Source organism: Xenopus laevis, chromosome 8S (genome assembly GCF_017654675.1).
Source record: "Xenopus laevis strain J_2021 chromosome 8S, Xenopus_laevis_v10.1, whole genome shotgun sequence".
NCBI classification, from domain to species: Eukaryota; Metazoa; Chordata; class Amphibia; order Anura; family Pipidae; genus Xenopus; species Xenopus laevis.
This window is the reverse complement of record NC_054386.1, coordinates 88,304,587-88,318,206: the sequence shown is the minus strand read 5'-3', so window position 1 is coordinate 88,318,206 and position 13,620 is coordinate 88,304,587. Positions and strand designations below refer to the sequence as shown.

The 13,620-nt window shown below is 40.6% G+C and overlaps 2 protein-coding genes across 2 annotated transcripts in view; one reads left to right on the top strand and one right to left on the bottom strand.

The window, feature by feature from the left end:
• The window catches only part of LOC108700309 (protein transport protein Sec23A), a 71,512-nt gene extending 60,728 nt beyond the window's left edge, over positions 1-10,784 (bottom strand). Inside the window, exons 1-5 of the mRNA XM_018233395.2 lie at positions 10,624-10,784; positions 5,118-5,355; positions 4,116-4,173; positions 1,891-1,977; positions 1,399-1,635 (exon numbers count right to left, since the gene is read on the bottom strand). Of these exons, the coding sequence (XP_018088884.1) occupies positions 1,399-1,635; positions 1,891-1,977; positions 4,116-4,173; positions 5,118-5,338 (603 nt within the window). The 5' untranslated portion in view covers positions 5,339-5,355; positions 10,624-10,784. The remainder of the gene's footprint in view (positions 1-1,398; positions 1,636-1,890; positions 1,978-4,115; positions 4,174-5,117; positions 5,356-10,623) is intronic.
• Positions 1-13,620, top strand: part of LOC108700312 — a 782,191-nt gene that overhangs the window by 48,257 nt on the left and 720,314 nt on the right. The gene's annotated exons all lie outside the window — the stretch shown is intronic.

Below are 13,620 nucleotides of genomic sequence, written 5' to 3'. Positions count from 1 at the left end.
CCTTCACACCAAGAAAAACACGTAAACCAGGTAATCATTATGTCTCCCTCCAAGGCAAATTTGTGTGATTACTTGATTGATGTATTTTGAGCCGGCAGATTTTTTAGTGTAAAGATATTGCAGTTGATTTGTTGCCTTTCTGGGAGCAAATCACCCTGTGTGACATTAACATTTTTAAATAGTTGTGAACTAAAAATGATTCCCTTGATAAAAAATTGGTGGTACAGGTGTGGGACCTGTTATACAGAATGTTCAGGACCTGGAGTTTTCCATATATCGGATCTTCATACCTTAAAGAATAAGGAAAGCTTATAGCCAATAGATTAGCCACATTAGTGCAAGCTATAAAACTGTATTTATTCTTTAGAATGCTTTACCATACCAAAGTAAACAGCTCTAGACACGGTCTGTGTTTGTTTAGGATAGCAGCTGCCATATTAGCTTGGTGTGAAATCACTTCCTGCCTGAGTCTCTCTCCCTGCTCACTCTGGGCTCAGATTACAGCAGAAAGGGGAGGGGGGGGAGAAGAGCAAACTGAGCATGCTCATGCCCTGCCCTGAAGGTTTAAGATGAAAACAGGAGGACTGAAACAGAAGTCCATGTGTACACAATAGAAACACAGAAATGCAGTGTTTCTTTTGACAGGGGACTCTGAGCAGCATAAAGCTGGCCACAGACGAAAAGATCCGATCGTACGAATCAACGTACAATCGGACTTTCCCATCTCCCGACCTGCCACTAACCATAAAGATCAAAGTCTTACCATTCAGAAGTAGTTAGAACAGATCAGCCGATGTTCTGCCCCTGACAGCCATCGTACGATAGTTACGTCCGACAAAGCTAGTGACAGTCTCCCTCTGAAAATCGTAAGATCAGCAGAAATTTTCTAACCTGTCCGATCGACTAAACGACCGATCCCCACCGGACGAAAAATGCCGGGACTCTCCACACACGGTCCAAATATCGTACGAATCCTCGATTCGTACGATCGGATCTTTGCATCTATGGCCAGCTGTTCTTTGGGGATTTACTGGTGTATTTATATAGGCCTTCCTGACAAAGCTTACTTAGTTTTAAACTTTTCTTCTCCTACTAGAAAATAGTGTAAACATGGAATAAACCCAATAGACTGGTTTTGCTTCCAAGGAGAATGAATTATATCTTAGTTGGGATCAAGTACAAGCTACTGTTTTATTATTACACAGAAAAAGGAAATAATTTTTAAAAATGTTGATTATTTGGATTAAATGGAGTCTATAAGAGATGGCCATTCCGTAATCCGGAGCTTTATGGGGTTTCTGGATAAGGGATCCCATACCTGTACTACATTTCACTATAAAAAAAAAAAATCTCCAACGCTCAATTACACTTTACATTCTCCGTATTCTTCCTTATTACCTGGATTTGCTTTCCAGTAAGGTCTTTATTTCCTCTAAAAACATAGCTCTTAGAGATGCCTTCACATCCCAGTTCATGTACGTGAACCATCCGTCCAAACGTTATCAGCCCCACCAGCGCAGTAGGCGGCAGCAGACTGAGGGACATCTGCATGGACTCTTTGAGAGCTTGAAGATCCTCATCTTCCATGCAAGTGTCCACAACGTACAAAAAGATCAATGGCATCTGAGGTCCCCGCTGAGCATTCCAACCAAGACAAAGAGAACATTTTATTACTTGCAGGCAAAGTCAAGTCCAATGTATTGTGAAGCAGGATGAAAATAAACCCAGAGAAAGAAAAGATAACTTGTATCAAATTCCATAGGTAAATATATTACAGAAAAACAACATCAAAGCATGAAAGCATCACCCACCAGCCCTGAGAAATAAAACCAGATAAAAAAAAAACCCTTCTGTCTCAAACAAGATGATGATAAGCAACGAGTTCCTCACCTGAACTACGTACTCAATACTGGAAAACTGCGGCAGAAGCTCTGCAGGTTGATTCATTTCTGAGATGCCTGCATAAGTAGGGGGAAACTGGAAAAGAATGGAAAAGGTAAAAGTCATGTAGAATTCTATAATATTTTTATTGAGTCCAGCACACTTATTTAGCAAAAGCAGGTAAGATAGTTAGAAAGCTGGATAGATATTCTGCTATTTGTTCATGCCTGGACCACCACTCGACCACCCTGGCTGTTAATGTTCTATATATCAGCATGTTTAATGGAGAACTAAACCCTAAAAATTAATATAGCTGAAAATGCCATATTTTATATACTGAACGTATTGCACCAGCCTAAAGTTTCAGCATCTCAATATCAGCAATGATCCAGGACTTCAAACTTGTCACAGGGGGTCACCATCTTGGAAAGTGTCTGTGACACTCACATGCTCAGTGGGCTCTGAGCAGCTGTTGAGAAGCTAAGCTTAGGTGTTGTTGCAAATTATTAAGCAGAAATTGAGGTTGGTCTGTAATATGAGCTGATGCTACAGGGCTGATTATAATTGCACTGGTTTCTATGCTGTTATGTAGTAATTATGTACATTAATTACTAATCAGCCTTATATTGACATTTCTATTCTATGTGTACTGTATATTGTGAGTGGGTCCCTAAGCTCAGTAAGTGACAGCAGCACAGAGCATGTGCAGTGAATCAGCAGAAAAGAATATGGGGAGCTACTGGGGCATCTTTGGAGACACAGATCTTTACTGCTAAAGGGCTGTGGTTGCCTTGGGCTCGTACAGAAACCCAAAACATAATATACAACATTTCTTATCTAATTCTTTAGTCAAGCTTTAGTTCTCCTTTAAGGAAATGTCGTCAATCATAAAGGGATTGGTAAATGTTATAAACTAATGCAAACTGTCATAAATTCTTTTTGAAATGACAAGGAGTAACTTGTCGTTACGTCAGCAGTGAAAAGTACAGAACTAAATGTCACAGACCTATGTGTATCAAAGAAAATAAATGGAATGTATTTGAATAAGCTGCAACACAAGGGATGGAGCAAGGCTCTAAGTAGGGGTTCTAGATACAACCTAGAGCCCAAAAAAAAAAGAATATGAGGCACAAGAGCTGAAAATGTTTATTGTGATTGTATTGCAGTTTTATAGTCCAGATTTATTAATTGCAGCTCCTTCCTGTGCAAGTAGGCCATCATCTGCCAATAACTCTGCAAGAAAGTAAGTAATGGTGTGGCAAAAATAATATAAATGCAAGTTATACACTAAATGGCAGTGTGTTGGGAGTTTCCTTAAATGTGAAGGATCTAGGGGTTTTTGTAGATAACAAGTTGTCTAATTCTGGGCAGTGTCATTCTGTGGCTACTAATGCAAATAAAGTTCTGTCTTGCATAAAAAAGGGCATTAACTCAAGGGATGAAAACATAATTATGCCTCTTTATAGGTCCCTGGTGAGGCCTCATCTGGAGAATGCAATGCAGTTTTGGACTCCAGTCCTTGAGGGATATAAATGAGCTGGAGAGGGTACAGAGACTAAGTGCAACTAAACTGGTTAGAGGGATGGAAGACTTAAATTATAAAGGTAGACTGTCAAGATTGGAGTTGTTTTCTCTGTAAAAAAATGCGCTTGCGAGGGGACAGGATTACACTTTAAAAGTACATTAGAGGACATTATAGACAAATAACAGGGGGCCTTTTTACCCATAAAGAGGATCCCCGTACCAGAGGCCTCCCCTTTAGACTAGAAGAAAAGAACTTTCATTTGAAGCAACGTAGGGGGTTCTTCACAGTCAGGACAGTGAGGTTGTGGAATGCACTGCCGGGTGATGTTGTGATGCTGATTCATTTAATGACTATAAGAATGGCTTGGATGATTTTTTGGACAGACATAATATCAAAGGCTATTGTGATACTAAGCTCTATAGTTAGTATAGGTATGGGTATACAGAATTTAATTAATAGTAGAGAGGGGTGTGTGTATGGATGCTGGGTTTTAATTTGGAGGGGTTGAACTTGATGGACTTTGACTTTTTTCAAACTAATTTAACTACGGTATGTAACTATGTAACTATGTGGCAGAGAACAAAATTTCCTAACCCCAGTTTTGAGCTATACTGCATAAGGAAAGCAAACACTGTAAGGTTTATTGTGGGAGGTTAAACATGCAAAGAAGTCTTTACATTCTTATCAGCAATCATTGCTTTCCTATTACCTGATTTCGCTGGTAACAGAAGTTGCAAGCCCAAAGTTTTGCTCGATAATCCACTTGGCTGAAAAATAAACCAATAAAATGTTGACAAAGGCAGGCAAACATATCTCACTCAGAGACATGTAAAGGTAACATATACTCGTTTTGAAAGGCCATGAAACAGGCAGACCTTTGGCCAGTTTGGCCACCCACAGGCTAAATCAGGTTGATCTGATTGGATCATAATGCAGACCCGATCGGAACACTTTTGTAACTAAAACGAACATGGATATGAACTTTGTAATGTGATTTCTGAACGTGTATTTGCAGTTATGTTTTTTTATAAAGGCACTAGTTTACACCACTAGATGGTGTTGCCTATGAGCTTGCTATACATACACAGTTATTAAAGGTGATGCATTCTATGATCTTTTAACTAGAGTTACTGGCACATCAAACTGCCATACCAGGAACTTCAAACTACCATACCAGGCACTTGGATGATCTGATCAGTGGGTCACACCAAGCTGTCCTGAAGCTTACTCTGTGGGAATCTGTCATAGGGTTATTCCCCTTTGAGTTCATTTTTAGAATGATGTAGGGAGTGATATTCTGAGATTGGTTTTAATTTGTGGTTTTTGAGTTATTTAGCTTTTTATTCAGCAGATGCCCAGTTTGACGTTTCAGCAGTCTGGTCGCTAGGGTCCAAATAACCCTAGCAACCTTGCATTTATTTGCATAAGAGACTGGCAAACGAATAGGAGAGGGCCTGAATAGAAAGACGAGTGATAAAAAGTAGCAATAACAATACATTTGTAGTCTTACCAGAGCATTTGTTTTTTTTAGATGGGGTCAGTGACCCCCATTTGAAAGCTGAAAAGAATCAAAAGAAGAAGGCAAATCATTTAAAAACAATAAAAAAAAAGTAAGACCAATTGAAAAGTTGCTTAGAACTGCCCATTCTGTAACATACTAGTTAACTTAAAGTTGAACCACCCCTATAAGTACGAATGTAACCAAACTTACCATAGTGGATTAAGTACTGCTCTGCATGTGGTCCTGCTGCAAAGAACAGGTTCATACTGTATAGGGGGTAAGTCGGGTCGCTCTTTTAAAGGTGTCAAGAGAGCAGCTACAGGAACCACCATCCTTGTGGCTTCCAGGCGGCTTGATGGCCACACATTCCAGCTGAAGCGAACCCCATCTCGGTCTTCATTCTGCTGAATAAACTCCAGGAAGGTGGCCATGGTAAGACACCCCTGTCCTTTAAAATAAAAAGATATATTTTACTCAGTGAAAACAATTTGCAGTTATAAACATCTGAGAGTGGTAGAAGGTTGTAGATCGATGCAAACATACCTAACAAACAACCCTAAGGTTAGAAAAAAACTGTCAGTCATACAATATGGGAAAAACCATGACCAGATTCTACACTGCCCAGCATCTAGTTACAGTACCAACTGCCTTGAAAACAAAAATGATTATGAAATATAGTTTGAGTTTATGGTTATCAAAGGACAAATCAATTAGTATTCTAACTGTGCCACTGTGTGACATTGCAAAGTTTGTTCTTCAGCTCCTCATAATGGAATATATGAAAACATAGCCACAATTTAGCCTTCCACTAATTTCATTTAAATAGTTTGGGGTTGGTTGTTCTGTAAAATTAGAGAATTGGGGTAATTTAAGCACCTAGCAACTGGCAGTATCCTTAAATGGATTCTGTCATGATTTTTATGGTGTCATTTTTATTTCTAAATTAAACTGTTTACACTGCAAATAATTTACTCTACCATATAAAATTTCATTCCTGAACCAGCAAGCGTATATTGTTTTAGTTGTAATATTGGTGTGTAGGCGCCATCTCAGGTCATTTTGCCTGGTCATGTGCTTTCAGAAAGTGCCAGCACTTTAGGATGGAACTGCTTTCTGGCAGGCTGTTGTTTCTCCTACTCAATGTAACTGAATGTGCCACAGTGGGACCTGGATTTTACCATTGAGTGTTGTTCTTAGATCTACCAGGCAGCTGTTATCTTGTGTTAGGGAGCCGCTATCTGGTTACCTTCCCATTGTTCTGTTGTTAGGCTGTTGGGGGGGGGGAAGGGTGATATCACTCCAACTTGCAGTATAGTAGTAAAAAGAGACTGAGGTTTATCAGTGCACAAGTCACATGACTGGGGGCAGCTGGAAAACTGGCAATATGTCTAGTCCCATGTCAGATTTCAGAATTAAATATGAAAAAATATGTTTGCTCTTTTGAGAAAAGGATTTCAGTGCAGAATTCTGCTGGAGCAGCACTATTAACTGATGTGTTCTGAAAAAAACATGTTTTCCCATGACAGTATCCCTTTAATTATAGTTAATAATAGATGCAATAACTCAAGTCAACAATATTTCCCTAGAGTTAAAGAACCTGAATATATATATGTATACATATATCATTATAGTATATAGATGCACACTGGGACTTTGTAATAAAGTGAAAAAAATCTAAATTTATTTGTCAACGTTTCGGTCTCTTTGTGAGCATCTATATACTATAATGATGTTACATGAATCAGTAGTTAGCACCTACCATTTGCCTACCATTTTTGAGTGCACAGCACTCTGGACTATATATTATAATATATATATATTTTATTATATTATAATATATATATATTTTATTATATTATAATATATATATATATATATATATATATATATATATATATATATATATATATATATATATAAAATGTCTACTTTTCTAAACAATTTAAAGGCTGATCCCTACACGACACAACAGCAAAACAAATGGTAACCAACAACTTGAAAATAACACCTACTATACAGTAATTTACACTACCATTTCTAAAATAGCTAGACTGCTACCATGAGTTATAGTCAACATTAGCCACGAGTTACAGTCAACATCAGCAAAGACTGAAAGTCAACATTAGCCAAGAGCTACAGTCAAGTGATTAGCACTAGAAATGAATAGAACACATAGCTCAAATAGATTGTAAGCTGCACTTTACTGTTGAACCATGGCTGCAAATGCTGAAAACTTAGTTTATAATAACCTATTACTTGAACTAATTTTCCCAGTGTGCCCTAACAAGCTTTAGCTAGCTCTCAGAGCTTTGTAGTTGAACAACAGTCGGACGCTCACAGAGAACTGAATGTATAATATAACAAGACACACAGGCATAAACACCTATACACAGATATATGGTTTAGTATGTACATGTTTTGTGGATGTAGGAGATTTACACCAGATACTTACATAACCCACTAGTAGAAGCCCTACTCTAGAGATACACAGGTAACCAACCCACTGTGGAGCAGCCCAGCACTAGAGACGCATGGTACTCCAGAGCTTCTCTAGAGAAACAAAAGTAAACCACTTGGTTCAGACCTGCCTTAGAGAAATACAGAAAGCCCGCTGTCCTACTCGAGAGATTCATTATTATTATTATTATTATTATTATTAACTTTTATTTACATAAGTAACCCTCTGGGAGTAGCCCTGCACTAGAGATCTACAGGTAATCCCCTGGGCGCAGTTCAGCTCTCTCTCTCTCTCTTTATCTATCTATACTGTAGATACATCAGGGATCTGTAGTAGAGATACAACTGCAATCCCCAGGGGATCTTGATCTACACAGGTAACACACTAGGGAAAGCCCTGCAACAGATCCACAGGAAACTTACTGTAATACAGATCTACAAGTACCCCAAATGGTGCAGATCTGTTGTAGTGAGACACTGGTAACCCACTAGGCTCAGCAGAAACATGTAAAACCCACTAGGAAAATGCAGCATTAGTCTAATAAGCCATAGGTAAATTGCTGGGTACACACCTGCTCCAAAGAAAAATAGATAACACACTGGGAACAGTCCTGCTTTAGAGAAACCCAGAGCCGTTCTGCATTAGACTGAAATGGGTGCAGACCTATTGTAGTGAAACATAAAAAACTCACTGGGGGGGAGCCCTACTCTTTAGATATATAGGTAATCCCCTAAGGCAGACCTGCATTAAAGATACACAGGTAACTCAGTGGGTGCTATCTTGCACTAGAAGTACATATATAACTCAGTGGGAGCTATCTTGCACTAGAAGTTCATATGTAACTCAGTGGCTGCTATTTTGCACTAGAAGTACACAGATAACTCAGTGGGTGCTATCTTGCACTTGAAGTACACAGATAACTCAGTGGGTGCTATCTTGCACTAGAAGTACACAGGTAACTCAGTGGGTGCTATCTTGTACTAGAAGTAAATAGGTAACTCAGTGGGTGCTATCTTGCACTAGAAGTACACAGGTAACTCAGTGGGTGCTATATTGTACTAGAAGTAAATAGGTAACTCAGTGGGTGCTATCTTGCACTAGAAGTACATATATAACTCAGTGGGTGCTATCTTGCACTAGAAGTACATATATAACTCAGTGGGTGCTATCTTGCACTAGAAGTTCATATGTAACTCAGTGGCTGCTATTTTGCACTAGAAGTACACACATAACTCAGTGGGTGCTATCTTGCACTTGAAGTACACAGATAACTCAGTGGGTGCTATCTTGCACTAGAAGTACACAGGTAACTCAGTGGGTGCTATCTTGTACTAGAAGTAAATAGGTAACTCAGTGGGTGCTATCTTGCACTAGAAGTACATATATAACTCAGTGGGTGCTATCTTGCACTAGAAGTTCATATGTAACTCAGTGGCTGCTATTTTGCACTAGAAGTACACAGATAACTCAGTGGGTGCTATCTTGCACTTGAAGTACACAGGTAACTCAGTGGGTGCTATATTGCACTAGAAGTACATATATAACTCAGTGGGTGCTATCTTGCGCTAGAAGTACACAGGTAACTCAGAGGGTGCTATCTTGCACTAGAAGTACACAGGTAACTCAGTGGGTGCTATCTTGCACTAGATGTACATATGTAACTCAGTGGGTGCTATATTGCACTAGAAGTACATATATAACTCAGTGGGTGCTATCTTGCGCTAGAAGTACACAGGTAACTCAGTGGGTGCTATCTTGCACTAGATGTACATATGTAACTCAGTGGGTGCTATATTGCACTAGAAGTACATATATAACTCAGTGGGTGCTATCTTGCACTAGAAGTAAATAGGTAACTCAGTGGGTGCTATCTTGCACTAGAAGTAAATAGGTAACTCAGTGGGTGCTATCTTGCACTAGAAGTAAATAGGTAACTCAGTGGGTGCTATCTTGCACTAGAAGTACACAGGTAACTCAGTGGGTGCTATCTTGTACTAGAAGTAAATAGGTAACTCAGTGGGTGCTATATTGTGCTAGAAGTACATATATAACTCAGTGGGTGCTATCTTGCGCTAGAAGTACACAGGTAACTCGTGGGTGCTATCTTGTACTAGATGTACATATATAACTCAGTGGGTGCTATCTTGCACAAGATGTACATATGTAACTCAGCGGGTGCTATCTTGCACTAGAAGTACATATGTAACTCAGTGGGTGCTATATTGCACTAGAAGTACACAGGTAACTCAGTGGGTGCTATCTTGCACTAGAAGTAAATAGGTAACTCAGTGGGTGCTATCTTGCACTAGAAGTAAATAGGTAACTCAGTGGGTGCTATCTTGCACTAGAAGTAAATAGGTAACTCAGTGGGTGCTATCTTGCACTAGAAGTAAATAGGTAACTCAGTGGGTGCTATCTTGCACTAGAAGTAAATAGGTAACTCAGTGGGTGCTATCTTGCACTAGAAGTAAATAGGTAACTCAGTGGGTGCTATCTTGCACTAGAAGTACACAGGTAACTCAGTGGGTGCTATCTTGCACTAGAAGTAAATAGGTAACTCAGTGGGTGCTATCTTGCACTAGAAGTACACAGGTAACTCAGTGGGTGCTATCTTGTACTAGAAGTAAATAGGTAACTCAGTGAGTGCTATATCGCGCTAGAAGTACATATATAACTCAGTGGGTGCTATCTTGCACTAGAAGTACACAGGTAACTCAGTGGGTGCTATCTTGCACTAGAAGTACACAGGTAACTCGGTGGGTGCTATCTTGCACTAGATGTACATTTATAACTCAGTGGGTGCTATCTTGCACTAGATGTACATATATAACTCAGTGGGTGCTATCTTGCACTAGATGTACATATGTAACTCAGTGGGAGCTATCTTGCACTAGAAGTACATATGTAACTCAGTGGCTGCTATATTGCACTAGAAGTACACAGGTAACTCAGTGGGTGCTATCTTGCACTAGAAGTACATATGTAACTCAGTGGGTGCTATCTTGCACTAGATGTACATATGTAACTCAGTGGGTGCAGCTCTATATCAGAAATACACGGATAAGCCCATGAGGGAAGCCCAGTCATAGCTGTATGTGCCTAAACTTGGATACTGAACTCTATTCGCCTCTGGGCTCTGCTCTTCAGTGTCAGTCTCTGCTGCACCACTTGTTCTTACGTCTTCCACCCACTAACACTAATATGTGCCCGCCACTCGAACTTACTGTCACCCACTCTCTCTCTCACACTGCCATTTACCTCTCACTCCTCGATCCGCTAGTTCCCTCAGTCAGTCTCTCAGCTGCTGGGCAGCGCACTGCGTGACGTCACCAACATGGCGGCGCCCACTGCCACGTCAAGTAGCGGAATTGCCTTCAATGGAATGAGTGTCAATGAGGGCAGTGGGGGGACGACTGAGGGAATTCCTGCTGACTGTGTGCTGCATATACCGTTACACTAGTGCTTGTTGGTTAATGGGCGTGTGGAAAACACAGGCAGTGATGAGCCAGTGCGCGTTACTACAAAAATAAAAAGAATACTAAACCAAAGCCGTATTATTATAGCAAACAACACAGAATTCAGATGAATCCATTGAATACAAACAATACGAATAGTTTATCTGGATCTAGTCACCTATGGCAACCAATTTGATGTTTTTGAGCAGCTAGGGAATGTTATCTGCTGCTTGGTTGCTATGGCTTATGTTACACTAACAACAAACTCTGCACATTGTATTAAAGTACCTTCACTTGGTTTTATCTGCATTTAGAGGACTACCTCCATGGTATTGGGTTGCCACCTTTTCTGGAAAAAAATACCGGCCTTCCTATATATTTATCTTCTTTCCCTATCAATGATACTGGAATCAAGATCAACCATCATTTTTACCGGCCAGGCCCGTAAAATAACGGCCAGGTGGCAACCCTAGATATGTACGGCCTGTCAGGGATATACAAAGTCAGGCAAAAAACCCAGTTAGCCCCAGACCTTGTGGGCCCTGTTGGCTCGTTCCCAGTCCCCGTTTTCCACCAGGAACCTTGGGAGCTTCTTTTCCACCCTGATTGTGGCTGCAAGTAAGAGAAATGCAACGCACAATAGAAGGGTTGGGGTGAAGGGGAGGCACATAGAGGATTTTACAACTGCGGTGGGGGGGTTCCAGAGGTTACAGACCCCGTGGGCCTCAGACACCCCAGTCCAACACTGTCCTGCAGCCCCTAGGGTTGCCACCTGGACAATATAACTTGTACTTAAACACAGGGCCGGATTTACAAAATGGGCTCCCCTAGGCCCACTGCTGTTTGTCGCCCCTGTCCCCTCTCCTTTATTCATGCATATTTTTCATCATCTGGACTGGAGCAATGGAGATTGGGGCACGTGAAATTTAAAAAAGATTGTATATCCAACGCATCCCCTGTGTTTTTGAACCAATGTGGGTGTGGTTGGGCAGCATGCCGCCCCCCTAAAGTCCTGCCGCCCTAGGCCCGGGCCTAGGTGGCCTTTCCACAAATCCGGGCCTGCTTAAACAGTAACACCAAATAATGAATGTGTTTTAAAGGAAGGACAATATAATGCACTGTTGTCCTGCACTGGTGAAACTAGTGTGTTTGCTTCAGAAAAACAACTATAGTTTATAAAAACAAGCTGCTGTGTAGCCATGGGGGCAACCATTCAAGCACAGGATACACAGTAGATAACAGATAAGTACTACTATAGTTTATATAAACAAGCTGCTGTGTAGCCATGGGGGCAGCCATTCAAGCACAGGATACACAGTAGATAACAGATAAGTACTACTATAGTTTATATATACAAGCTGTTGTGTAGCCATGGGGGCAGCCATTCAAGCACAGGATACACAGTAGATAACAGATAAGTACTACTATAGTTTATATAAACAAGCTGCTGTGTAGCCATGGGGCAGCCATTCAAGCACAGGATACACAGTAGATAACAGATTACTACTATAGTTTATATAAACAAGCTGCTGTGTAGCCATGGGGGCAACCATTCAAGCACAGGATACACAGTAGATAACAGATAAGTACTACTATAGTTTATATAAACAAGCTGCTGTGTAGCCATGGGGCAGCCATTCAAGCACAGGATACACAGTAGATAACAGATTACTACTATAGTTTATATAAACAAGCTGCTGTGTAGCCATGGGGGCAGCCATTCAAGCACAGGATACACAGTAGATAACAGATAAGTACTACTATAGTTTGTATAAACAAGCTGCTGTGTAGCCATGGGGGCAGCCATTCAAGCACAGGATACACAGTAGATAACAGATACGTACTACTATAGTTTATATAAAAAAGCTGCTGTGTAGCTATGGGGGCAGCCATTCAAGCACAGGATACACAGTAGATAACAGATAAGTACTACTATAGTTTATATAAACAAGCTGCTGTGTAGCCATGGGGACAGCCATTCAAGCACAGGATACACAGTAGATAACAGATAAGTACTACTATAGTTTGTATAAATAAGCTGATGTGTAGCCATGGGGTCAGCCATTTAAGCACAGGATACACAGGCCTAGGGCTGCCCAATATATATATCTATATTATACGTGTGAGCACTCTTGCCAGATCAAATTCATGTAAAAGGGTGCGTTGGTCAAGTAGTTTCATACAGCATAGCAAATGGACCCGCACTCCTTTTATCATGAAAACAAATGTGGTTCATTTACAATGCATATCCAACGTTTCGGCCGCTTGATGAAGGCTTCAATATGGGTCCTGCTCACCAATTAGGAAAGCATACCGACCGTAGCTGATCGCACCCCACACCGAAAGCTGCAACGCTCAACAGCTTGTTTCCATCTGCGTATCACTTGAGCACTGTGTGCAGCACGCCGAATATCCTCAGGCTTAAGGGTCACTTGTGCCTCCACGTAGCGTTGCACGATGTTACTATGATAATGGGCAAACCTGTGCTCCATGGAGACCCATATTAACCAATCACATGTGTGATTTAAACAGCAGATCAGAAAATAGTAACTGATGGTTGATATGGGTTACTGGATCTCAAGTTTGAGTCTGCAGTTTTAGCTGTTGGCTGACCAAAAATAACTCCTCTTCCCCTTCACTCATCTTGGTTTGTACTTACCATCTATAATCTTTTTATCTGTTTCAGCACAGTTCTCTTGAGGGACATCCGTTGTTGTAGCAGACTCTGGTATTACTCCCACTTTATTGTTATTTTCTTTATTAGGAGTCACTTCATTTTCCTTACAGTTTTCTTCTTCTC